Genomic DNA, 26,893 nt, shown 5'->3' with positions numbered 1-26,893 from the left:
ATGATACAGATGTGTCCAAAATGCAGCAGCTGATCATCTCTCTATTGCCTTGGTGATGCTTTCTAGGTTTGGCATGAATCATGATGGGGTCGGCAACAGCTGTGGCTCCCGTGGGCAAGAAACAGCCAAGCTCATGGCTGCTCACATCACCATGAAGACCAACCCGTTTGTATGGTCGACGTGCAGCAGGGATTACATCACCAGCTTCCTGGAGTAAGGAATCCATCTCACCTTGCCCTTCCTTCTGCCTCACAACCAGTACACACCTCCAACCTCTCACAGTCACTTGTGAGGAGTGGGTAAAGCCAAAGAAAAGCCCCCAAAGCACACAGCCCATGCACCTTCTGTCTTGTCTCCCAGCACCTCATCCTATCCCAAGAGGCACGTGCTTTCCTTCCTTCCTTTAGACTTTCCCATGGTTTGCTTGCCTGCTGAAGATGCTAACCCCATTTACCTTGCAGCTGTGAGACCTTTATTTAGGTTCCCCACTTCCAGAAACTTCACAAATGAATCAATAGCTTCTGGAGGAATTTGGATGTTTCTGAAGTTCAGCCAGGAATTGCAGAGAAGGGTTGGTGTGGTGAGGGAGGAGGATCTGGAGATGGGAGTGGGTCTGCATGGTGTAGGCAGCTTCTCCAGACACTGAGGAGGAGAGTTTTCAGGTGTGAACGAGCAACACAGGAGAAAGGGTTTGGGTTTTTTTTTCCAAAGCACCTTCAGCATTCAGGAGAAGGCATTTAGGCTCCTAAGTCCCAGAGTTTCGATATTGTCACCTTGCCTAAGTCACACCTCTGCAGCCTGAAAGAGCTTCTCATCCAGGGTTCAGGCAGTCCCCAGGGTTTCTATCACAAAACGAGCAGTCAGGATCATTTTTGGTGTGGTTTTTGGTAGGATACAGGCACTACCTAATAGAAGGATGGGGTAGAACTTGAGTCACAACTGGAAGAAGCAAGTGTGTGGGGTCACTGTGGCGGGAAGTCCCCGGGGAGCGTCAATACCAGACCTCTACCGGAGACACTGCTGTTGTAATGCTGCGAGAGGGGCAGCGAAGGCAAGCCTCCCCGAGGGGCTGCCGCCTGCCCCGCTGGCCCGCAAAGCTTGGCCAAACCGCACAGCTCATCACCAAATCCCACATCTGGCAGCTCACGTTTGGCCGCAGCAAAACCTATCGCCCTCGCTCTTGACCCCTGGATGTGCACCGCAGCAAGGCACGTTGCACGGACAGTGCCGGGAAAGTGCCGTGGCAGAGGCTGCCTTGTCCTCAGGTAACCCCGAGGTCTCGGCGGGGCTGGTGGAGGACAGTGAGTTCATGTCGGCCCTCTCCACGGTTCGTGCTGGCCGCCCCCGCCTGAGCGCAGCCTCAGGAGCCTCCGCCGAGATGGGGCCGTGGTGCGTGCAAGACCCCAGGACACAGGGCTGGGGGAGTGGTGACAGTGGCCTTGATTTAGGGAGAGCTCAGAGAGCAGCAAGGAAGGGGGAGGGAAAGGCGTGTTTCTTGCAAAATTTGGACGCTCCTACAAAGCTCTGGCATGCAGAAGGCCGGGCTTGCAGAGCAGGGGCTCTCTGCGCTCGGCTCCTCCGGTTGCTCTCAGCTGGGGCTCTGCAGCTGTGGGGTGGGAGGGCAGCCCCTCCACCTACCCACCGCCCTGGGGTTCCTGGGTACGTGCCTGCCTGCACACTGCCGTGCGTTCTCTGCTGGACCCAGGGACCTGTCGGGACAACCAGGGGCTGGCGATAGCCTGCAAAACCCTCAGATTAAAACTTCTAGAGTTGCCTAGAAAGAAGCATGTGGTTCCCAGCCCCAACGGCACAGACAGAAAAACTTCAGAGCACTTTCTCAGCACCAGTTTGGCCCAAAGGAGAGTGGTAGAGTTATCCCCTCAAGCAGCCAAGCATGTGAAAGCTCGGCCCATGTGGAGCCAGGAATGCCTGCTGCTGGTCCTCCACCACGATGCTCTCCTACGACTCCTTCTGAGCTCTGATTCTCATCTCTTGTTTCCAGCTCTGGGATGGGATTATGCCTGAACAACGCTCCTCCCAAGCAAGACTTTATCTACCCAACGGTGGCTCCAGGACAGGCCTACGATGCAGACGAGCAGTGCCGTTTCCAGTACGGAGTTAAATCTCGCCAGTGTAAATACGGGGTAGAGAGCCTTCCTGCTTTACTATCGGTTCCCAGGGGGTGGAGGATGGGGACTACAAGGGCAAAGGGGCCATGGGGCCATTCCTCTGCTGCCCACATCGCTTTGCTGTCCTGCTTCAAATGAAGGGCACTGGCACGTTCCCTGTGAGCTTTTTGCCTTGCTTCCCTGTGAGAGGACAGAGGAGCTCGTTTCCCATCCACAAAGGTTGACCCCAGCTCAGTTTTGGTCAGATTATTCCCATGGGAAGAGATCTCTTACCTCTGTCTTATACCTTGGCTGCTGCTGGACCCCAGGGGTTGCAGCTGAAAGCCAAGTTGCAGTCCCCTCTTCCAGACTCCTCTCTCAGTGGGGGTTTGTACATAGACGTATTTTTCATAATCATTACTAGAAGTCATTATGCTGCTCACACAAACTTAGGAGGAGAAACTTCTTTCTTCCAGGTGAGGTGGGTCGATGTGCAGTAGGTCTGTCTGGGGGACAGCTGCCCACCTAAGCCACTCCTGCCGTCACGCTGCCATCCCCTGATCTTTGCATCCAGGAAAACACTGAAAGGAAAGGTTGTTTCAGGAGAAAAGGTCTCAGCCTGACGTTTTGCTGTTCTTAACATACTGGACATTGCCAACTATCTGAGCATAGTGGTGAGGGGGAAGCATCTGCACTAAAGGGCTAATTGAAGTCTTTAACGCATCCACTTTCCCCTAGAGAAAACAGAGGAGCCAGCAGTGAGATAGACGGGCAGCTGTGTTGTCTGATGAACACACGTGTATGTGTACCCACCCCAGTCCAAGCCCCAGAAGGCTGTGAAGGAGGAAACCCATCAGATCAGGGTTTAGTTTCTCTTGCAACCATGTAAATCCAAGCCCAGTACTGCCATTGAAGTGACTTAATGTGAACCAGTTTATCAGTCTGAGTGTTCATCTACTTATCATGGTTAAACACTAAACCATCTCCTGGTGGTCTCACCAGCTCATCTTGGTGAACAAAGGGCAAAGCTCGGCTCTGCCTGGTCCAGTGCTGTCTTTTGACATGGCCCAGGGGCCCAGAGCCCACTGGACACGGGGCAGATGCAGTCTCGTGAGATGCCCAGAGCCGCAGCAGGAGAAGTCTGGGTCCGAATACTGTGGTCATGGTATCTGATGTCAGATCTGTGCCCCTCCTCAGCTGAGCCAGAGGCAGTGGAATGGAAACTTTCCACGTTTACATGCCTGTTTCCCAGCTAATTTTTAAAATGGGCAGACGCTTCCTGTATATATACAAGTATCACAAAAGCACAAGATGTCCTTGTGATGACCCTTCGAGCCCAGCCTGTCTCGCGTGTTGTTTGGGAGAAACCCAAAGGGCGTAAGGGCTCAAGTGTGTGCAGATAAATCTGGGTAAAAGTGTAAGTCCGCCCATCCTGTGCCCCATATAAACAGACTCCAGGGTGATGGCACAAACACAGCAGGATCCCTTCCTCCATGCCAGTACAGAGCGGGCGATTAATAGGTACGATGAGGACAGAATGAACAGATGTCACTGGTTGAAGCTGGGAAGTCCTCTCCCTTGGTGAGACAGAGAGAAGAGACCATACAGGAGCTCCTGCTTCCCAATAGTCACACTGGCACACACAAGAGCAGTATGGAGGGGTAGATGCCTTTTAAAGACAGGAAAGACTTTCTCCTTTCACTGGTTAAAGCCAGCTGCAGCTGGGCTTTGGTGAAGGAGTTGGGAACCAAAATCCCTTTGCATCTCAGAGCTGCAGTCCTCGGTGCAGACTCCGCAGTATTTTCCTTTGCCAGCTCGCCCTGTGTCACTCTGCTATCACAACCCCGAGAACAGGAGGGAAGCAGAGAAATCCCAGGCTCATCTTTTCATCCCTCTTGGTACCAGCACAGAGGATTCCAAGTTGTTGAGTCGGTTCGTCCTGTGGGGGTATCGGTTGCTATTTAGAGCACAGCCCTTGGCGGGGCAAAGGAATGCCTTGCTGGAAGGCTGAACCAAGCCCGGAGGCGTGATGAACAGGCTGCTACCTGATTTGAGGCAGGCGGCCAGCAGGAGCTGTCTTGTAGGTCACGCTGCCGTAGGGGCAGGCGGGAGGCCAGGCAGTCGCTGTGCTGGCACTGGAGCATGCAGCACAGAGCACGTCGGGTCCTTCAACCCGTGCTGTGGCATTGGTGTGCACCGACAGTGGCACCGACGTGTGCTGGGAGCGCATTAGCGGCACCTGTGGCTGTTCGGGCTCTGCTCTCACATCTCGAGACAGTTTCCTCCATTGAAAATGTGAACCTGTTTAATACTTTCAAGTATAACCTAAGTCACGGCAAGCTGCTCTCTGAAAAGCAGCAAGCTTTCCATGGGCTTGTTTCAGTAGGAATAGGAGCAGGATGGTGACCTGGCAGTAAACTCAGCTCTGGATTTTAGGTGTTGCTTTGCAGTTCGCAGGTGTTGAAGACCAGCCTGGTTGATTTAGTGGCAGAGCAGGTTCAAAGGGCCTGGACTTTCTGATTTAGCAGCTGTGACAACTTTGCAGAATCTCTGTCGTGAACCTAACTTTTGGGTGGGTTCTGGAACAGCCAGGGGAAGCTTTTTGTTTGCTGGTGCTCTGAGAGGTCAGGATGGGCTGAAGCTCAGGATCTGCGGCTCAGGAAACCTCCTGGGAAGAGGTCTGGAGTTCTCAGCCCAGTATCACTCCATGGACCCAACTGCACCTAGCAGAGACAGAGAGCAGAAGTGCCCACTTCTGCTTAACGGCTAGCTCGGTGTCTGGCATTACTTTGATTATTCCGAAAACAGCTCTAAATCTTCCAGAGCAGTCTTCCCTTTAGGACTTTAGGCTGGCTGGAGATAGATAGTCAGTACGCACTGATACGCTGTGACCTGCAGTGCATTCCTTTAGCAGGAGATGACAGATGTGCCGTGTTGATGCTCCCGGGGAGTCCCAGCTTCCCGCAGAGGCAGATCCAGATCCGTGTGGCAGATCTGGATCCATGTGGTGCAGGGATGCTCATGGCAGGTGCTAGGAACGGGCCCTTGTGCTCGGCCTCCACTGCACAGACCCAAAAAAGACAATGTCCGTCAGCCGTGGGGAGAGGGGTCAGCTGGAGCACAGCGGGATTAGCTCGGGACTCACCGGGATGTCCGAGGGGATGTGTCCTCTGTGGCACAAAGACCAGGTTTGGCTGCGCGGGCTGGCGGGGGAGCCGGCTCTGGCACAGCGAAACCTCCAAATCCAGAGAACCCCAGCTGCAGGAGAAGTGCTTAGGCTTAGTCCAGAGAAGGGGGTGAGCTGTCAGTGGCCTTGGGGTGGCTGCAGCTGGCAACGCCTTGCGAGATTTTATCTCGTTTTCCCCCCACCATGCTGAAAACACTCCTGTCCCTGTGTCCCAGCCCAGCTGGTGCTTCTCAAGTGCACAGGCATGCTGCTGCCCCGGCCTCGCAGCCCCTAGCACAAGCGAATCCTAATCTCGGCTTTGTTTCTTTGTCTCTTTCTTCCTCCCGCCCCCTCTCTCCCCCAAAATCTCTCTCTTTCCAGGAAGTCTGCAGTGAGTTATGGTGTCTGAGTAAAAGCAACCGCTGCATAACCAACAGCATCCCTGCTGCTGAGGGGACCATATGCCAAACCAACACCATTGAAAAGGGGGTAAGGAAGCTCGGGGCACCGTAGCGAGTTGACAGTGACTGCTTGAATCCCTCTTCCAGCAATAACCAGGATTATTGTTTGTGTTGGTGAGCACAGAGTTGATTTAAGAGCACCCACCAGCCTGTCCTCCCTTGCCTCCCAGAGCTGGGAGCCACCCCCACCCTCCCCACCAGCACGGAGGGAGGCTGGGATGTGCCAAGGAGCCCAGGGGCACATAATCACCCCGAAGTGCAGATCACCTTGCATATTGGTGGAAACGCAGAATAGGAAGTCCCTGCTCCAGCGAGCTTCTTGGTCTCGGCTGGGAGGCACCGTAAGGTGACGTCAAGCTATGGCGTATGCTTTAGATGAACATCTTGTTCTCAGGTCTGCTAAGGTCTCCTGGCTGTCCTGAGAAAAGTGATTTTTGCCCCAGTTTCCCCAGGAGGGACAAATGGGTTTGTAACATGCTTTCAGAGGAACTTGTGACGCTGCCTCACAAGGCTAGATATGATGAAACCTTCATTTTTCAGACTCAGCTGAGAGAGGAGGGTAGGATTTTTCATGACCACATATTTTGAAAGTGAATTTTTACTTGATTGTTCATATCGCTTCATTCCCTGCACCTCCTACACCCATTTGTGCTAATATAAAGCAAGTGTGTAGCGCTGTTAAAGTGCCTCTGCAAACTGAATAATAATTGGGACAATGGAGAATCAGGGCTGGGACATTCTCCATTAAATGGACATGTGTTTTTCCGCTAGAGGAAAAATAACTCCCAAGAAATAAAAGAATAATTTCAAATCCTTAAGAAGCTGGAGAAGCTGATGTGCAGGAAAGAGGATGGCTTTGACAAATGCATTATTCTTTGCAAACAGTCATCTTCCTTAGTTTTGCTGGAAATTAGATTGAAAAGGAGTAGACAGCTCCTGGGGCTGAACATCCCTGCTGCTGGAGATTCACCATATACAATGGCCATTTTTTTCTACTGGTGATCCTTTTTTACAAGCTTTTCCCACTTTTAAATATCTCTTTTTTTTTTCCCCCCACTCACTAGTTGCTTTTTAACCGGGGTTCTTCAGAAGTTCTAAGAGAAGTGAAGGGACAAGCAGTCACAGCCCCCAGGACTCGTGGGAGCTATTCCCACTGAAGATGCTGACTCAGTTTGAACCCCCAGTTCCCTTCCTGTGCTTCTTTTTATCCTTATGTATTAATTCATGCTTCAGAAGTGATTTGATATCCTTGGATGAAAGAAGATGCACCTTTGTATTAAGTTTCTACACCGTCCCCAGCTGGTGGCCCCTGCGCTCGCCGGACGGGTGAGCCCTCAGACCTCAACCCTTGGCTGGAGCAGCTCTCTGAGGTCTACCCTGGCTTCTCCCTTTCTAGATGGAGAGAGCAGAGGGAAGGATCAGGGCACAGAAGCTATTTACAGTATGCAAGATTACAGGAGAGATAGGGTGAGTTTCTGTGCTCCGCCATCCAACTGGGGAAGCAGTGGCAGGGGAAGACTGAGCCGGGCTCTCTTGGATGGTGGCTGTGCCCACATCCCATGCCTCTGGCTGTTTTCTCCTCTCAAATTCTCCATTTTTTTTTAACTGATCCCCTGTGGTTTTTATGGCTTCACCTGTCTTACCCCAAGAACCCACAGTGGGTGACTTCAGGCCCAGAGCTTGTGGTAGTTTCTGCTGCCCTAGGGGTGCCCCCAGCAGCCTGGCTCCTCAGACAGCGGGTTCACTGTCTTGCTGGCTCCTTCCCTGTCTGTTTTGGTTTTCTTTTCTTTTCTTTTTTTTTTTTTTTTTTTTTATTTCCATTAATCAAGCACTTGTTATGCAGGTTGTGGTCAGTGCACCCCGTGAGGATGGCTTTCATTATGCATCTTCCCTCCCCACATGCCCCCAACTCGTATCTTGTCTTGCAGCCAGCACATGTCCGTGCTTGCTGCAGGAAAGCGAGCCAGGGTCTGCTCCCAGCAGCCAGGACACAAGGGCAGAGCCCATCACGGACGCTTTCAGGAGCCCTCGGCAGGCTCCTGGGTCCTTCCCGCAAAAGCCGCAGCCCCTGTACCTCCAATCTGGAGCATCAGCAGGGACACCAGAAAGTCTGCGCCTGCAGAGCATCTCCTCTGCATGGGATCGCACCTTTGGAAAGGCACTCGTGTGCAAGGAGGTCGCTAGCTGGGTGTCCTGGGAGGCCATGGTTCCTTTTTCCCTGCCGGCTGTGCTGCCCGTGGAGTGCCTGGCTCAGGAGCCGGGAGAGGCTGTGCCAGCAGCTCCAGGGCGGGTTATCAGCCCCTGGAAGGAGCACACAGCAGTTTCTTCCTTCCTGGAATTATCTCAGCCCCCAAGGCATGGTGTCCGGCACCGTGCCCAGAGAACGGCAGCGGGTCTGGCAGTGTCCCGCTCCTTGCATCACTGTTGACTCCAGGGGGTGCGGGATGCTTTCCAGGTCCGAGGGAAATATTTCATAGGCAAGTTTGTGTGAGCATCTGTCGCCAACAGGATGGAGACAGGACGATTCTTTAGGGATCCTCAGCAGGACAATGACACAACAATGTTGTTGTTACAATCAAAACTTTATTTTAAACTGGACCTTCTGCAGATTGGGTCATTTTAACAGATTAACCACAACTTGAGCTCCCAGTACACATACAAAATTCACTCCATCCTGGGAGGAAGCAGCTGGCGGTGGAAGTGTCCGTACCCCCCGGGGATCCTGGCCCTGCCGCTCAGCAGCAGCAGCTCCCGTCCAGGTCCCTCCTGGGACTCACTGCTGTGCGCTTTTTTAGGCAGTGAGGTGTGTGCTCTGATGTGTCCCTGCTCACAACGTGTGTCACCCTGATTGACCCGGGTGCCCAGGACCCCTTTAGAGGAGAAGTGGGGATGTGACCCACTTGCCCGTGGCCGCCTGCCCCACAGGACGGTGCACCAAGGGTTGGGAGTGGGGGCACGGGTCCCAGCATCCCTGCGAACCCCGAGTACACAGCGTGCACAAGTGGTGACGCTGTGACTCAGAGGAGAGGGTGCCCGGGAAGAGGCGAATGCCCTCTGCAATGGAGAACTTGACTCCAAGGCCAGCACAGCTCTGAGTTCAGATTTCACAGGATCAAACCAGATCCCAGGTCTGAACTGGCTGCCATGTCTGATAGAGGCTGGGGAGCGCCCTGGGAGGAGGAGACTGTGCTCAGGGTGTTTGAAGCTCTATCTTTCCCCAGTGGTGCTACAAGAGGGAGTGTGTGCCTTTCGGCACCCGACCGGAGGGCGTGGATGGTGCCTGGGGAGCCTGGTCGTCCTGGGGAGAGTGCAGCAGGACATGCGGCGGAGGTGTATCGTCATCCATTCGCCACTGTGACAGCCCTCGGTAGGTGTACGTGCGCGTGGCCGTGTCGGCGTGGCCCTGCCTTGTCCTGCCTGCACGGCATCGCTGTTCGGGCTAGTGGGGAAGGCAGCAGCCAGGTGCCTGCGCAGCTCTGCACTCAGTTCCCAGGAGGGTCTCAGCTCCTGCACGCAAATCCCATGTCCTGCTTTCGCAGCAGCTCGATGCTTTTGCCTTTGGTGTTGGGTCTGCAGCCACAGACCCAAAGCCACTTGGACAAGTGCACTGTGCGCTTGCAGCTGAGCGCATGAAGTCTGCTGGGGGACTGCACTTCTGCAGTAGCCCCTCCAGGCAGGATCCATCCTTGCAGTAGTGCAGGATTGGGAAAAGCCGTGGTGCTTCTGCAAGCTTGGGGCAGCTGCCTGCCACAAACACAGCTCACTGTTCTGAGCTGGTTCTCCCGTCTTTTTCCCGGTTTGGCAGGCCCACGATTGGAGGGAAGTACTGCTTGGGAGAGCGGAAGCGGTACCGGTCCTGCAACACCGACGTGAGTACCGGTGGGCTCAGGGAGGGGAGCGGTGGTGGGCTAGCAGGGCTTTGCTGGTGGGGTAGGCAGCGCCGTGTTGCAGCACGGCTGCAGGGCATTGCGTGCAGCTGTGGGAGCTATGGGAGGAGGGGTGAGCCATGCTGTGCCGGCAGCAATCCTGTGATGGGGAAAGCCAAGCAGGACGATGCACGCCTGCACCGGCTGCGAGCTGGCTCAGAGGGTGGGTGGGAGGTATGTACCTGCAGGGCTTCGGCATCAAGAAGGGGCCTGAAAAGATAATGAGGAAAAGGGGGAGAGATCAGAGGCTTTCAGCACTGACATGACAGCCGTTGTCTCTCACAGGCTGCAAGTGCAGGCCTGGTCAGGTGAGAGCAGATCACGAAACGCGCTGTAGCACCCCGCTTCCCAGGGCTGGGGGTTAAACCTCAAGGGGAGCAAAGAGGAATAACTGTGCTGCAGGGAAGCTCAGCGAAGCTTTGGACCTGGGAAATGGTAGCTTTAACATCCACAGGCTGGTAGTGAGGAAAATAGATGGCTCCCGTTGCTTCTCCTGGGCTTTGCACCTAGCTTTTAAAGAATTGCTTGCAAGAGCAAGTGTTGCATCTGCAGACAGACCAGCTGGGGCCCAACGGCTCGTGCCGTTAGTTTTCATGTTTAGCTTTGCAGGAAGGATGCTCCTGCTATACTGTAACAGTGTCCAGTTGTCAGGGCTGGTGTCCATCTCCTAGAAGGGCTGGTGTTAGCCGCAGCTGGGAGCCCTGTAGCAGCTCCTGCCCTCCTAGCAGACAAGGCAGGCTGCTCCCACCAACATGCTCATCGCTGGCTGTGTGGCCACAGGACTGCCCGCCGGGCTCCCAGGACTTCAGAGAGCTGCAGTGTGCCGAATTCGATAATGTCCCCTTCCGAGGGAAGTACTACACCTGGAAGACGTACCGTGGAGGTGAGTGCTGGGGCTGGCCTGAGCATCCCTTGGCTCAGGCAGAACGGGAACAGGGCTGTACAGGGCTTTGCTCTCCCCCGTTCTCTGCAGGGACAGGTCTTGCAGTCCAAGTGGTCTGGTGGGCAGTTAGTCACCATCTCTGCTAGCCCAGGTCCCGCAGGCTGCCCGCTCTGTGTCCCTGGGGTGTGCTGCTTCCCCCTCACGCGACTGTGGATCGATGTGCATCCCTCCAGGCAGCTGCCCCTGGTGCTGGCCCATGACGGTCCTGCCATGCCCTGGGTCACCTACCCCTGTGCAATTGCTCTTTAACTTCATTGCTTTGCTAGAAACAATTCCAGCAGCACCAGAGCTGTTTAACTTCTTTCCTTGAGTCTGTCGAGGAAGACAGGCAAGAGAAGGGAGTTGCTAGTATCTGGTACCTGATGGGGAGAACGTGGGCAGCCTTCCCTGCGTAGGCAGGTAAAGCTTCCAATTCCTGCACAGGCAGAAGGGAGATGAACTGGTGGATCCTCCGAAGAGCAGCACTCCCCTCTTCCCAAGGTCAGTCCTCCTGTGTCCTGCAGAAGTGTCTAGCGAGGAGAGGGGGCAGGAGGAGGCCTCTGTGGCAGAAATCTCTTAATAATGAGAAAGAACAGCGCGTCTCCTTCATGTAGTTAATGAACTTGACTGGGGAAATCCTTCGCAGCTGTGTAAATAAGCACACCTCCCAGCGGGGCTCCTGCAGCTGGAGCAGATGTGCTGAGGCTGCAGGGGATGGATCAATAAAAATGTAATAAAATTGCAAAGCAGTAAGTCACACAAAGACCCTAATGGATGCCAAGGTGGAAGACAGCCCCGCAGGCTGGATCTGCCCTTGCTCGAACCTCTCTCTTCCCCAGGCATGGCCCAGTGGTTTGAGTCCAGGGGACAGCAGGCCAGTTGAACATCGGCCCTTGAATTGTAATCTGGCTCTGACAGGAATTTTTGCTTTGGCTTTCAAAAAAAGCCCCTTCCTCTCTCTCTGCTTCAGCTTCCTCTTCCATAAAGTAAGGTGATGAAACCTACCCCCTTCCCGGGAGGCTGTGAGCATTGGCATGATCGTGTCTTGAAGGGATTTGGGAGCTCCCTGTCTCAGCTCTCCAAGTTGGCTGTGGGTAACGGTCACGAGGAGCCGTGTTGTTTAGCCGTTATGTTTTGTTTATTCAGTGTCAAAGGGTATCACTGTCTTCTTCTGCGATGGCCCAGGTAGGGAAACTGAGGCACATTCACACAAGTAGAGAGGTGCTGGAAGCTGCAGCTCCTCATCCTGTTCTGGGAGCCAAGCCCATGGCCGGGAGAGCACCCGTCTCCCAGCTCTTGAAAAATCGTGTGCGCTGACACCCACCTGCCTGGGAGCTGTCAGCCAGGATTAGCAGGATCAGCTTTTCATAGCACGGGCTGTCCACACTGGACCCTCAGATCAGTTGGGACCGTGGAGGTGGTAAGGCATCATCCCTGTTCCACTTCACCTACAAACTTCTTTGCCCAAGTCTGGGCGCTCTGTCAGGATTGGGGAGACCGGATTGCAGCCATCTGATCATTAAGGGGGCTTCTAAGACAGAGAGAGACTTTTTACCAAGGCCTGTAGTGACAGGACAAGGCGCAACAGTCTTAAATGGAAAGAGGGTGGGTTTAGAGTGGACGCAAGGAAGAAATGGTGTACGATGAGGGTAGTGAGACACTGGAACAGGTTGCCCAGAGAAGCTGTGGATGCCCCGTCCCTGGAAGTGCTCAAGGTCAGGTTGGATGGGGCTTTGAGCAACCTGACCTAGTGGAAGATGTCCCTGCCCACAGCAAGGGGGGTTGGACTTGGTGGTCTTTGAAGGTCCCTTCCAACCCAGACCCCTCTGTGATTCTGTGACTATGACTTCAGCAGCACGAGTACTTGCATCTTCACTCGCCTGCGGGATTTTGTGATACTTGGTGTCATTTGGGTGTCAGAGATACATCTGTGGGGGAGGTGGGGATCATCCCTTGCACCTCCAGCCTCTCCATGTCATAGATCAGACCCCCACGGTACAGCCCCCTCTTGTCTTCCCCTTCCCGCAGGTGTTTTGCTCTCAGGACCCATGTTTTGCCCCTGCAGCCCCTGTGCTAGCAGGCATCCCTACCCCAGCATCGAGGAGGCAATGAGGGCTGGCCATCATCTCCCTCACTCCCTCCTGGGCTCTTCCAGTGGTGCCCAGAGAGCTCCGGGGTGGGCTGTCAGTCCCTCCCTCCCCACTGGCACAAGCAGCCCCCCAGGATCCATCCTTGTTGGCAGCCTCGTCCCCAGGCATTCTGCCCTCCAGCTGGTATCTGCTCTTCAGGTTGCTTTTGGGCACGTGTCCCCACTTTGGGAGCCGTTCACCACCCTGGCCCTCTGCTGAGCTTCTTTCCCTGCTCAGCTCAGCCACTGCCTTCGGCACTGCACCCTTGAGCCATCCCGTTGCTGAAAGGTGCGGTGGTGCCGGGGCGCTTGTGCCGTTTGCCCATCAGACGCTGGCCCCACATCGGTTCAGGGAAGTGTCCTGGGCACAGAGCACCCCCACCCTGAAGACAAGGAGTACCCCACTGGCTTGGATGGGGGAGGGCACCGATCCCACAGGGAATTTGGGAAGGAAAGGAGCCACCCGCTGAAAGCCTGACACCAGCCGCCAGGTCACTGGCAAGTTGAGGTCGGGTTTTGCGCGGGGCCAGTACGGCGTGTTTTTCTGGCAGTGATTTATAACGGTCCTGGAGCCCAGACCCCGGGATCGCAAGACCAGCGAGAAATGCTGAGCTCAGCCTTTCGGAGCTCAACAGTCAGCAGATAGCTTGTGGAATGTGGCTTTAATTGTTTGTTTATTTTGCTTTATTCGCTTAGTTATTCATTTTGCTTTTGGCGGATGCAAGAGCCAAGGGAGAGTGGAGCAGCTCACGGGGCTGGGAGAGAGATGGGGAGGAGCAGGGTCTTGCAGAAAACAGGAGATTGCTCATCATAAATGGTAATGCGCTTTAATTCCTCTATGGCACAGGGCAGGCAGGAGGAACAAAACGTCCTCTGAGGCACCGCATAGCCAACCGAAAATATTCTATTCTCTTTTAATAGCTATATTAAAAATTAAAAGGAGTACTTGCGGCAGACTTGGCTGTTGCTGACCTTGGACTGCTCAGCCCAAAGCGAAGGGTGGGCAGCTCTCTCCAATGCGTGGCCGGGGGGTTCGCCTCTCTGGGGGCTGGGGACCGGCACAGTGTTTATGGCAGCCCCCGCGCTCTTTGGGGTTGTACGGTCTTGTCTGCTGCTCGTTTCCCAGTCAATTAGTAACATTCACCAGGCAGCGGGCAGGCTGAGGGGGTCCCACTCATTCTGTGGAAGTGGGCTCTTCTCCCGTGGTGGTGGACCCACCTTGCACAGGTGACGACGGGCACTGCAGAGCCTCTCCTGCCCCTCTGCTGCCAAATGTCTCAAGGGGCTTGTGCTGAGGATCCCGCTCGTGCCCTGCAGATGTGGGTACCACTGGGCAGCAGCGAGCTGGCCTGGGAGGATGCAGAGCACTGCCTTGCTCTGCCAGACCTAAGGCTCCCACCCCAAAAAGCACAGCTCCCACCAAACCATTCACACGCTGGGAGAGGAGGGGCTGGATCCTGCTTGTTGGTGAAAATACCGTCCTTAATTCCCATCTCCAGGAATGTCAAGGCGTGTCGTGCTGTTTCAGAGGATCTTTCTGGGGTCCAAAACTCACCCTGGACAGGTCAGTGTTGCTGTCATGGGGACACACAGTTGTCACTGGTCTAGGGCTTTAGAAAGGTGCCTTTTTAAGGAACCACCTTAACAAGGAGAAGTTGATGCCCAGACCACCTGAGTACCTCTTGGCCAGCTGAGTGCCAAGCAAAGTCCAGTTCCCGACAGACGCAGGGCAGTGATACCAGCCCCCCTTTCCTCTGATCGGTGGGAGGGTGACCTGGCTGCCAAGGGCAAATCCTGGCTGGAAGTTGTCACCAGGGTGGGTGTGTTGGGGACTGGACCTGAGCTCAGGTGGCCCAGCTGGCTCACTGGAGCAGCTGCAGTCAGTATGCAGATACCAATGCAGGGTCGTCCCTCTGTCTCCCCCTTCCTCCTTCAGTCTCCCTCTCCCCATTTCTCTTCCATAAGACTTTTTCTTTTAAGGGCAGAAATCCTGCATCTGCAAGCCTTTCCTAACTCACTAGATGAGGAGAGCCAGCAGGGGTTCATTCCACGCGGAGCAGCAGCTGGGTGACAGTGTGACCACAGGACCCCAAGTCCCAGCTCCGTGCACAGACCCCAAGTCCAGCACCCGCTATCAGCTCTTGCAGGCAGGACAGTGATGGGTGCTGAGTTCCCCCTGCTCAGCGGCTGCTTCCCAGGCTCCCTCTACACACACGAGATGCTCGCAGCCACTGGGATACAGGGCCTGCATCAGCAGCAATGGGTCTTTGCCAGTGGTGGGCTGGAACCAGAGCAACTGTCCCAGCATGGAGGGCTTGCTGTCTTCCACGTGCTTTCCTCCCTCTCTGCTGATTTCACCTCAAAAGATGGTTAAATTGTTAGGGATTTAAGCATGCATGAATCCTCCTGGGCTCCAGCAAGGGGAGGGCAATTCCCCGTGAACACTCCTGGCTCTGCGATGAGCTGAGTTCATGAACTCACACCATTTTTGCAGCCCTGTAACAAAGTCAGGGCACTTAAGACAAAGGAATAGATTTGGCCTCGTGCTGCCAATCCCCGATCTTTTATTTTCTCTCTTTTCTTTCTTTTTTTTTTCCCTCCAGCTTGTTGGGTTTTTCATTCCTGTTTTCCCCACGGGCTCCTCTTTCGAGGCTGTGATGATTACACTTGGGGCTGCTTGCTGCTGGAGGAGGCTGGGCACCAGCCTGGGCACGGGGCAGCAGCGGTGGGCAGTTATGATAGAAAGGAGGATCACGCAGCCAGTTGGGAGCTGCTAAAACGGAGCCAGGGCTGGGAGAGAGGCAGAAACAGGCTGTGGCAGGGGTTAGCTGCCCACCAGGGAACTGCTGCAAGGTGTCTGCAGTGGGTCTGGTTTTCCTTGTAGCTGGAGACAAGGAAGGGAATAGGGAGTGCATGTGAATAGCTTAGCAAACCGATCTGAGCGCCCTGAAATGAAAGCCCAAATTTCTGGCTGTTTCTCAGCTCTGCTTCATTGCATATTCTGCCCTGCACTCCAGTGATGGCAGGAGAGAGCGCGGCCTTAGAGAGCTGCATGCGGACAGGGACGAAGGGTCCCACGCAGCCGACGGAGCGCACCACTGCGCTGCCAGGAGCAAGGCCACCCCCAGGAGAGATGCTCCCGAACCAGCAAGCACTGGCTAAATCACAGATAGGTCTCAGGAAGGGCCCACACAAGCCTCTCTCCCAGGCTGGTGGGACAGTTGCACGCACAAGGTGTGCGGTTGCCAGTGGGGCTCGGAGGCACAGCCTCTCCAAGCTGGGAGATCCCGTAGGCAGCGTAGATCCCTTGTGACTCGTGTGTTCTTACTTTGCTGGTGATGTTTTGCACCTGAGGTCTGACTGGACAGACCTGGGGTCCAGGCATGCCATGGTTAAATGGCTGTGAGTTTTCGGGCTCATGCCTGCAAGTTTTCAGGCTCATGCCTGCGTTGTCCCCCTCGGCGGCCCGGCCCTGGAGTTCCCTCGCCTGGCAGGGGAGAGCCCAGGGTGCTGTGGAGGGGGTTGGCTCTCCAGAAGGAGGATTGATCGAGTGCCTTCTCTAGGGGCTTGCCCAGGCAGCCGGTTCGACAGCATGCCTCCAAGCTGCTGAATTCCCCTCCCGTGTCTCGTGTCTCCTCCTGTTGCCTCCCTCTCCTGGCTTTGCTCTTTCTTCCCCCCAGGCTGCGTTTTGTGCTCCCAGGCACAGCTGGGTCACTCCTCCCCTCCATCTGCCCATTTGATGTGCTGTATCAAGTTGCAAGTTTTGCAGATTTTGCTTGCTCCCAATCTAGGTGCTTCCCAGCTCTGCCACACAGCTCACAAGTGTTGCCGGTGCCTGCAGGAGTGAACTGCCACTGCTCAGGCATGCATCTCTCTGCCAGGGTCATGCAGGCTGTTGAGTCTACTTGGGACGCTCAGTAAAGGCAGCAAATGCTGCGATCTGCACCAGCATTTGATAAAATCCAGTGACAGGAGGCAGGAAACTGCTGTGCTCAGGTGTCTCCTTCCATAACCGGTCCCACATCCTGCTCCCAGGCACCATAAGCCAATATCCAGATATCCAGCCTCTTATCCTTAGGCAGTGCTTTGGCAAGGGGCGTTGGGAAGCAGGTATTTTAGCTATAACTTGGGCATCCTTCTCCTTCGTCCTCATGCTGCTGTCGTCATTTTTGCTGTAAAGGACTCAGTATCCACCAGCCTTGAACAGAAAGAAATGGTTACTCTGGTCTAGGAGCTGAAAAACTTGGTTGCTCTGGTCTACTAGCTGAAAAACCTTGGACAAGTTGCTTAAGAGCTGCTGCCTCAGTTTCCCTCTTTGTAAAATGGGCACAAGGGTGTCGACAGCCCTTGTAAAGTGCCAGGAAGCCTAGGAATGGCTGATACCAGATAAGAAGTCAATTTGTTTCCTTCCCCATCACATACAGCCCGTGTTTCCCAGGCTGTGCAGAAGGGACAGTGTCTCACCATGTGTCGGTGTCCGGTTCAAGGGTCTTGGCTCAGTGCTGATCAGTAAGGAGGGTGTCTGGGTCCCTTCGTGGGTCCCTCCACTCAGCAGGGACATCCTCCTGGGCACCCGGAGCTGTGCAGTGGGCCAGGCACAGGACGGAGGCTTGGGGAGGCCGAGGATAAGGCAGCCATTATCTAGGTCTGGCTCTCCACTTCTTTCCTTTCTCTCCTTGGCAACGTCATTTGAACCTCTGCTTCTTTCCCAGGGGGTGTGAAAGCCTGTTCCCTCAACTGCCTGGCTGAGGGTTTCAACTTCTACACAGAACGAGCTGCAGCCGTGGTGGACGGGACACCGTGCCGGCAGGACTCCAACGACATCTGCGTCAACGGGGAGTGCAAGGTGCTGCCAGAGTCTGGGACAGGCTTGGGAGGGGGAGGCAAGGGCAGACCCCCAGGCAGGGGAGCGCTGCCCTCCACATGCCCGCACAGACATGGGCATCTCTCTGCCCGGGCACCCGGTTCACCTGCGGGAGCAGGAGCACATCCACCTTGGGCTTGTGCCCATCTGCTCTCCATGGGTGCCACGTTGGCCTGCATTAGCCATGGGTCTCTGCATTTACGGATCGTGTAGTCCCAGGCACTTGATATTTCCCTTGAAATGGGATCTGGAGGGCTATAAAAGTTTAATTATAAGAAAGCACTGTGGGAGTGGTGAATGTCCCCCGGCAGGCAGACAGGCTCCCTCTGTCTCTGTCTGTCTCCCTTCCTGTGTCTCTGGGATCTCTTTGTCTCTATGGGGCTGAATATACTGTGGAACAAAAGGGGGATTGCACCATAGGTAGCCACAGCCCTGCTGGTGACCCGCTTGCTAGCCCACATACTGCAGCAGCAGGGCAGATCTGGAGCCTTCATGTGGGCTCGCTACTGCGATACTTACTGGTGCTGCGGGGACACGGCTCTCCTTGGGCTGCTGCAGCTCTACCAGCTCAAGACAGGCACCCTAACCTCCGCCTTGTCCCACAGCCACAGCATCTCTGCCTGTGCCCCCCAGCCTTGGAGAGAGACCCCCCCCCCAGGGCTGTCCCTGGAGAGGGGTGGCAGAAAGGTGGAGCTGGGCAGAGGTGGTGTTACTGAGCCCTGCCTGGTGTACGGTGCAATGGAGGGGAGTGAGGTGGAGCCCAGGGAAGTTCCCCGCTCCCCGGGATGCTGCAGGTCAGATTTGGGGAGGACAAAGCCCCACCAGGACGGCTAATTCCCTGCTGCTCCTTCCTCCAGCATGTGGGCTGCGACCGTGTCCTGGGCTCTGACTCAAAGGAGGACAAGTGTCGCGTGTGTGGGGGAGACGGCAGCTCCTGTGAGACCGTTGAGGGCGTCTTCAACCAGTCCCTGCCGGAGGGAGGTAGGGAGCAAGCAGCCTGGCCAGCACAGCCGGCGTCACCCACCCTCGAGTCCCTCCTCGGCTTCACCTGCTCCTGGGGATGTGCAGGACAGGCAGGGATGTATCCCAGGGAAACACCCCAAAGGGTAGGACCAGGCTGCAAGCAGGGAGCAAATCGCTCCTGTTCACTGACCAAGCTGTGACCCAGCCGCTGCTGGCACTCAAGTCCCTGACACAGAGCGCCCAGCTCTTTCCCTGCTCCCCAGCTCATGCTGCCCTCAAGCCAGGCTGTGGAGTTGCCCGTGGAGATCCCAGCTCCACAGCACCTCCCCAGCACAGCCAGTCCCATCACAAGAGCCCGCATTGCAAAGCAAGCAAGCCACTGTCCTGGCGGGCCATCGTGCTTTTTCCGTTTAATTGCAGCGGGTGGCTGAACAAACACCTCTGCACTGCCAGCATCTCATTTAGCGTTTAACCCATGGGTAACAGGGTGGCACACACTCCCATCCAGCTCAGGGCAGGGTTGGCTCCGGGCTCGGGGGCTGAGCATCACTGCTCACCGGCCCGGGGTTGTCTCACAGGTTACGAGGAGGTGATCCAGATTCCCAAGGGCTCCGTCCACATTGACATCCGGGAGCTGAACCTCTCCATCAACTACCTAGGTGAGATGCAGCTGGGGGACACTGAAATCCCAGCCAGACACTCATTGCTCTGCTATTTGCCTGCAGTTAATATGGTGTGGTAAAGGCCCAGCACAGAAAACCTCCCACTGCAGCAGAGGATGGGGTCGGGGGTCCAGGCTTGGGGCTGGGGGCAGAGGAAGGCAGCAGGGCCTGCTGGCGGGGCGGTGTGTCCCAGGCCAGCGTGGGCCATGGCAAGGTGGCGCACACAGCCCCTGTCTCGCTGTGGTGCTGCCTCCGTCCCGCGCTCACTGTTCAGCAGCGTAACCCTGAGCAAACCCCACACCCCGCCGTTCCTGGCGCTGCCTGTGGCTCCTTGGCATTCCCCCCTCCGCCAGCATGTTGGGCTGGGGATTAAAAATAGACCTGCTCACATTTTCCTTGGGCTTAATTTTCCAGCCAGACTCTGGCTGGTTTTTACAACAGGCTTTTTTCTTTCCCCTTTTCTCTTTCTGTCCTCCAAGCGTTGGACTGTGGTCACGGAGAGGTGGGCAGGGGTGCTCACTGCTGGCTTGCTGCCTGGTGCCTCGGCAGTGGCTCTCCAGGAGCAGGAGCCTGCCCAGATGCCAGCACCGGTGGGAGGTCGCAGCGGGGCTCTCCTGGTAGCATCCCTCCAGGCCAGCTCCCTTTGCTGGGTTCGGGGATGCCAACATCCCTCCCTGCCCAGCCCAGGTGTACTGGGGACTCCTCGTGTCCATCCAAACTGGATTTCTGTGCACTGGAGGCACAGCCCAAGCTCATGTCTCTATTGACTGCTGCCACCAGTCTCTCCCACTCCAGGAATTGTCCCTGCGCCCCCGTGGGAGGGGAAGGAGCATCCTCCATCCTCATTAGTATGAAGCATCCTCCCTGCCCTAGAGCATCTTGGCACTGAGGTCGTTGCCAGCAGCGAGGGCAGGAGTGATGCAGAACTGGGTGCCAGCACGGTGTAGGTGGCAGAGAGCAAGCAGGGAGAGCGTGGGAATGCGAGCAAGCGAGCCCATCTCCCTCTAGCGACCCGCTTGGGCAAGCACAGCCGGGCTCCTGGGGACCGGCCTCCTCCAGTAGCCCCAGCAGCCAAGAACCAGTTTGCACAGCTGGATTTGAGCCTGGCTTCCTGGCCACAGCTTGTCACGCTGCCAAGTGTCCCCATGACCACCCCGGGCAGCTGGCTGGGCTCCCGGCAGCATCATCCTTCCACAGCGAGGTGGCGAGCAGGCTGAGACAAGAGGATGGGTACCTTAGTCCCACCTCTGCTAGTGACTTTCTGTGACCCTGACCCAGGCACCTACTTTATTTGCCCACCTATTCCCTCCCTGTAAAAGGAGGCTGATGATATTTTCCCTCTGTTGTAGCAGTGCTCTGAGCCTGGCAGATGAGAAGCGCCCAGCCAAAGCTGGGTCCAGGTGCGTTCAGCCTTTCTGCTAACCCTTGCTCCTCTGCCCTCGCAGCGCTGAGAGGGGAGAGCGGCGAGTATTACATCAATGGGAAGCTCTCCATCGACCCCCCGCGGCGCTTTGACATCGCAGGCACGACATTCCACTACAGGAGATCCCCAGAGGAGCCTGAGTCCCTGGAGGCCTTGGGACCCACCAACATCACCCTCTTTGTCATGGTTGGTAACATGGTTCCTTCATACCCCACCTGGTATGGGCCTGGTCTGGGCTAAAGAGATCTTACCATGACTACATGGGAATTGGAGCTAATCAGCCTCTGTCCTTGCTGTCTGGAGTAAAGGGGCACAGAGATCAGAGGTAAATTGGGCTAAATTCTCAGGTCTCTATCCCTAATCTGCCAGGCTTTGGCACGATTCGATCTGTAAGTGCACGGGAGCTTGTTCTTTGATCATGTCACCTTCACGGCTGCACCACTGTCATCACTGGTGGCTGTCATGTCAATGCTGGAAGGGACTGGAAAGGGAAGGGGGGGAGATTTCAGCTGCCCTGGATTTTAAAGAGTGTGCTGAGGTCATGGGAAGCCATACAGACAGTCACGACCATGCTGGGCTTCGGTGGCACTGATGCCTCGGTGGTGCCTTTCTCTGCAGGTCCTTGTGCGGACAGAGCAGCAGGGGATCCGGTACAAGTTCAACGCACCCATCGGCAGGGATGCTTCGAACCAGTACTCCTGGCACTACTCCCCATGGACCAAATGCTCAGCACTGTGTGCAGGGGGTGAGGTTTGACCCCGTGTCGGCTGGGAGGGGACACATGTCTGTGCTCCTGTGACTCCCACGCACTGTGTTTGGGCCACGTGAGACAGCGCACAGACATTAGCATCTGCTTTGCTCAAAAGGAGCTCTCAGGTTTCTACATATTCCCTCCCTGCACTCGGCTACATGCGAGCTGGTGTCAGGCAGCAGGATCTTGTGGGCAGAGTGTCAGGGCAAACAACCTGGATGCCGTTCTTCGGCTGGACCGCGGTGTAAGCAGTAGAGGTGATGGAAGGTGGCGTGATATGCTTGAAATTCATTTATTTGCATGATGCAGGACAGGTTAGCCGATCACAACAGGCTCTCTGGCCTTCAGATCTACATGTCTGTGAACTGAAGCACTGCTGATGCTTCCCTGAATCCCTTGTGCCCGTTCCTGTGGGGGTTGACACAAAGGTTTGCGCCGTGTCTTCTGGATCTGGCGAACCTGGCTGCGGGTGACTGAGCTGGTATTCAGAAGAAGGGAGAGGCGGTTTCAAAAGCAAGGCTTAATCGTGTTCCCTGTTTAAAGCTAAGGGCCCCGACCTGGTCTTGCGTGCTAGGCCTCGACGAAGTGTTGCCCCCTCTTGTTCCAGCTATTCCCCCCAGTGCTGCCCAGAAAGTCTCACAAGGCCAAGGTTAGAACAGGTTTATTTGAGGACGAGATCCTTGGAACGCTTTGATCCTCCCTCCTCTGCAAACTCTGCTGGGTCCTGCCCTGGCTGGTAAGCCTTCACCCCATCCATTCTTTTCTGGAGATGTTAGAGGCAAAGGAGACCTTGGTTATGAATAGAGAAGTAGGTTCAGGCTTGACGAGGTGCAGTGACAAGTGGCTGCTCCATCCCATTGCCCATGCAGGAGCTCGGGGGGACTCGTACCCGCAGCCTGGCTCAGCGCTAGCCTCAGGGTCCTCCTCTCTTTCCCCTTTGCCTCTTTTTCTTGGCAGGCAGCCAGACCCAGTCTGTGGTGTGCAAGAAACTTTCTGATGGCTCAACCGTCTTCAACCATTTCTGTAGCCCTGAAACCAAAATGCCAGAGCGACAGAGGCCATGCAATACCGAACCGTGCCCCCCAGCGTGAGTACCATGGCTTGGAGCAGATCAAGGGAGTGTGGGTGGAAAAAACAGCGTAGAGGGTGAAATTTCCCCCTCTCTGTCATTCCCAACTCAGAGTCCCCTGCCACAGCCCAAGTGCATCGCTGCGGAGAAGGGGCAGCAGCGATGCAGGGAGCAGAAACCTGTCTCTACTGCAGTGCTCTGTGCACGAGGCTACACCGTGCCTTGCTCGGTGAGAGATGTGCTGAGCACATGGTGTGTTGGCCAAGGATGGTCTCTGTAGCGTGACCTCCTCCCTCCGCTGCTGTGCTGCTTGCAGAAAGGAGCCGTCCCCATCTGGTCCTTTGGTGCCAAGCAAAGGACAGTCCCTCGGAATTTGTCCCAGCCCCCCCTTGGCTGGCCTTTGCCCCCGTCTTGCAGGGGAAGGGGAGATGTGGAGGAACTCTGTAGTTCAGACAGAGCTGCCTGGGAGGCTGCGGCCGGAGTAGGAATAAGGCTGTGTGCAGGAGTATGAGAACAAGCATGGACCACTGTGCCCCTCGCAAGCTTTGCTGTTTTACCTGTCTCCAGCTGGGTGATTGGGAACTGGTCTGAATGCAGCCGAAGTTGCAACGAAGGCGTCCGCACACGCAGCGTCTTCTGCAAGCGTAAGATCTCTGCCACCGAGGAGAAGACCTTGGATGATGCTTCTTGCACCCATCCACGGCCAAAGATGCTTGAGCCTTGCAATAATCAGACGTGCCCTCCAGAGTGGGTTGCCCTGGACTGGTCTGAGGTGAGTGCTTAACATCAGCCATCACCTCTCTGATGGCACTGGTCCTTAGGAGGACAGTGTCAGTCACTAGGCCAGAGCATCGGTGACTGCTGCTGGCCATGGCGAGCGTAATGTGGGAAATGGCCTTGTAGCTCAGGAGACAGGCAAGGTGGGAGCAGTGGTGGGGAGAGCCAGAGCTGCCTCTCTCTGCCATACATCCTGACCGCGTGTGTCCTCCCTTCGCAGTGCACCCCAAGCTGCGGGCCAGGTTTCCGCCACCGCATTGTCCTCTGCAAGAGCGGTGACCACAGTGCAACGCTGCCCGCCTCCCAGTGCTACGAAGGCTCCAAGCCCCCGACCAGCATGAGATGCAACCTGCGGCGCTGCCCACCACCGCGCTGGGTGACTGGCGAGTGGGGAGAGGTAGGGACAAGCCTTTCCATGGGGTTATTGAAGGAGAAGACTCTGCCTCCCCAGCCCCTCAAATCCTAGTGCACATGAGGCTTTTACCTGCCAGAACCCAGCGTGGCCACCGCAACTATCTGGGGGGCAGCAGGACTCCATGGCAGTGTTCTTTGCCCCCCCTTGGCTCAGGAAGCCACTATGATGGCGGCCCAAGCGCACAGCTGACCCAGGGAGTCTCCTGGCCCTAGCTGGGCCCCACAGAAATCATGGGAGGGCCCCCACGGGTATCTGGGGGGCAGCAGGGCAATGAGGACAGGGAGCAGTGCAGTGCAGTGGGAGCGATGGGATGCAGAGGTGGGATGGGCTGGCTGCAAACAGGGCCACCACTGGTCCACCTGCCACAGTCCAGCCCTGCGTCTGCAGCAGGGCGATGCTGACAGTCCTTCCTTCCCTCTAACACCCCTTGAGCTGCAGGGTGACATCGGGGTGCAGGAGGCCTGGGAAAGGCCGGTGATTTAGGGCTGGATGGAGAGACCCTCACTGAGCCCTGGAGCTTCGAACCAAGCTTTTCAGGAAGCGGGGCCACAGCGCTCAGCCGTGCCGGTGAGGTCCCTGCAGCTTCTGGTGAGGGAAGGGACGACTGCATCCAGCACCCTTTGCACCTCCTAGGACCTGGCCATGCCCTCTCCCCCCGCGTTATTGTGGCCTTGGTGGCCACTGCACCTCTATGCTGTGCTCTTTCCCGGCAGTGCTCTGCGCAGTGTGGCCTTGGCCAGCAAAGAAGGTCCGTCCAGTGCCTGGCTCACACCGGGCAGCCGTCCAGCGACTGCATGGAGACCCTGCAGCCGCCCAGCATGCAGCAGTGCGAGACCAAGTGTGAATCAGGACCTACAGACAACCCTGAAGGTGAGGGAGACAGGGGGACTAGGGAGGGAAATGCAGAGCACTGCCAGCCTTGGGGACCACGCGGTACAGGGACATCGGAGCCAGCACAGCCCAGTTTGGGCTCTAGATGCTGTGCTGTGCAGTAAGGCTCTTGTGGGGAGACCTGGTGCTGTCCCCTCTGGTCCCAGGCCAAACTGGCACGCTGTGACCCTGATAAATGAAGTAACTGCGCCTTGGCAAAGAGAGGCTTTCAGTAGTGAGGGTCTCAGTAGCTCCTTCAGCACGGCTGCATCTTGCTGCTTCCTGGCAAACAGCCTGCAGGAGCTGGGCATCGGGGTGCAAAAGGAGCTTGCAAAGGGCTGGTTAGAAGTCTCCCCGTAGGGCTCCTCACCCCCAAGGCAGCTGTAACCCTGCTTCCCTCTGTCGCCCATCCAGAGTGCAAGGATGTGAACAAGGTGGCCTACTGCCCGCTCGTCCTGAAGTTCAAGTTCTGCAGCCGGACCTACTTCCGACAGATGTGCTGTAAAACATGCCAGGGGCACTAGGGACACAGCGTGACCCCTGTGGGAAAACTGGAAGGCAAAAGCTGCGCCGGAGGGCTGTCGAACCATGCCCTTCCTCTCCGCCCCGGGAATCTCTCCTGGGTCCAACACAGACACTGGTCGTGCTTCCAGTGGGAGCCGGCGTCACCCAAACCCGTCCCCCCAAAGACATGCACCCTTCGCCCCCGAGCTTCACAATGGCAGGTTCCCAGTTAAACCACTGCCAGCCGCTGCAGACACCGTCACAGCCCAGTGCGACAGGAGCCAGTGGATGAGCGGTGGGAGAGGGAGAAGCTGGGCAGAGCGCGGCAGCAGGGACATTACTTGAAATTCTGACGTTGTTATTTATTAGTAGTGGACCCAGGTCCTGCAGGCGTTGAGACAGCCACCGAAGCGGCACCACTCGCCCCGCTCCTGCCTCGTCCTGTTCCACGCCCGTGTCCCGAGGGCATCGCGGAGCATCGTGGTCCGCAGTGGGGCATCCCCGGGGAGGCTGAGCGCATCAGGGGCTGCTGCCTTTCCCTCGGGCACCCCAGGGGAGGAGGTTTCAGGTGCCACGGGTGACAAGCATGGCTTGTGGCTTCTGGGCGAGGGATGAAGATGAGCTGCCATGGGGAGTGGGGTTGGAGCAGGAATTTTGTTCTCTTGGTTTGCATCCTGTCACCCTGGGACACGCAGCAGGGGACAGAGAGCAGGTCATTCAGTGAGCAGAGCGGTGACACCAGTTTAACTGGGAGAGGGGGTTATTCAAACTCTCTTAACAACCTACTTTGATTGGGCTGTCCCCCTATTTTTCCTTAAAGCCCTTGTCACTATTATGACCATTTTTTATTCCAGAAACACCTCAAAGCATGAGCTGAGGTCAGGGCCAAGGTGTGCTTGGGGTTGCAGTCACTTAACGGGCGTCAAGGCCATGCCGGGCTGTGGGAAGCAAAGCAAAGGAGGATGCGGGACGAGAACTGTCTTGGTCACAGTGTCCCCATTGCCAAGCCGTGACTCGGGACCAGTCTGCCTGGTCCTGGCAGAGCCCTCCCCAGCAAACGCCATGGCCTCCGCGGCTGCTTTGCCTCTAAAGGTGCTTTAATTCTAAAGGTGCTTTGCCTCCAAAAGGTGCTTTGCCTCCAAAGGCAGCCTCGGTGCATGCTCCTGTGGCCTCGGGGTGCCGGTCCCAGTGCCACCCGCAACTCTACCCCCAGGAGACCTCCAGTGATGGGAAAAGAGCAGGCTTGAAATTCCTCCAGGTCACCTCCTGGCCAAATCTGGGCCAACACACGTCTTCTCCATGGGCCACCACAGCCTGCGGAGGAGACCTGAATTTCAAATCTACAAAGTATGTGCTTTTTGTTATCATTATTATTATGATTATGATTATTATTATTATTACTTTCTGGCCTTTCTACATCACAAAGGTGGGAAATCTTGTCCAAAGCCATGTTCTGTTCCCTTCGGGGGTCATCTGTATGGTGCAGGGAGGCGGGCAGCCCTCTTTCCCCAGAGCAAACCTCTCCGCCCTGCCAACCCTCATGTGTTACTCTGTGTTTTTACCCGCTCATCAGCCGATCGCAGCTTCTCTGGTGCTCAGCAAATCCCATTTGGCTGTCGAGCGGGCCTTCATTTGTCTTCCTTCCTGGTGCCATGCTCCGTTCTGACATTTTGGTGAGGGGAGGGGGTGTTTTCACCTTTTTATATAGAGATATATATAATGAAAAATGTTTAAAATACTAACTCTGAGGAGGAGCGACGTAACGGCATGATTTATAATAAAGGAGTAGCTACGATCCCGGGCGCAGCTTCTCGTCCCAGTCTTGTTTCTCGAGCCCCACACCATGATGCTCCTGGTGCTCATGCTGAAGGAGGGGTTTGGGCA

The 26,893-nt window shown here is 56.0% G+C and overlaps 1 protein-coding gene across 1 annotated transcript in view; it reads left to right on the top strand.

The window, feature by feature from the left end:
- Positions 1-26,658, top strand: part of ADAMTS10 (ADAM metallopeptidase with thrombospondin type 1 motif 10) — a 59,144-nt gene extending 32,486 nt beyond the window's left edge. Inside the window, exons 10-25 of the mRNA XM_082331103.1 lie at positions 67-213; positions 2,003-2,144; positions 5,656-5,763; positions 8,957-9,102; positions 9,541-9,604; positions 10,442-10,544; positions 17,424-17,557; positions 18,433-18,556; positions 19,117-19,197; positions 20,646-20,809; positions 21,242-21,368; positions 22,332-22,461; positions 23,011-23,215; positions 23,441-23,617; positions 24,349-24,505; positions 24,920-26,658. Coding sequence (XP_082187229.1) covers positions 67-213; positions 2,003-2,144; positions 5,656-5,763; positions 8,957-9,102; positions 9,541-9,604; positions 10,442-10,544; positions 17,424-17,557; positions 18,433-18,556; positions 19,117-19,197; positions 20,646-20,809; positions 21,242-21,368; positions 22,332-22,461; positions 23,011-23,215; positions 23,441-23,617; positions 24,349-24,505; positions 24,920-25,029 — 2,119 coding nt within the window. The 3' untranslated portion in view covers positions 25,030-26,658. The remainder of the gene's footprint in view (positions 1-66; positions 214-2,002; positions 2,145-5,655; positions 5,764-8,956; positions 9,103-9,540; positions 9,605-10,441; positions 10,545-17,423; positions 17,558-18,432; positions 18,557-19,116; positions 19,198-20,645; positions 20,810-21,241; positions 21,369-22,331; positions 22,462-23,010; positions 23,216-23,440; positions 23,618-24,348; positions 24,506-24,919) is intronic.
- The last annotated feature ends 235 nt before the right edge of the window (positions 26,659-26,893 follow it).

Source organism: Platalea leucorodia, assembly GCF_965183815.1.
Source record: "Platalea leucorodia genome assembly, chromosome: 21".
Taxonomy (NCBI): Eukaryota; Metazoa; Chordata; class Aves; order Pelecaniformes; family Threskiornithidae; genus Platalea; species Platalea leucorodia.
Note: the sequence above shows the minus strand (reverse complement) of the source record. Positions and strands in the feature narration are given on the sequence as shown.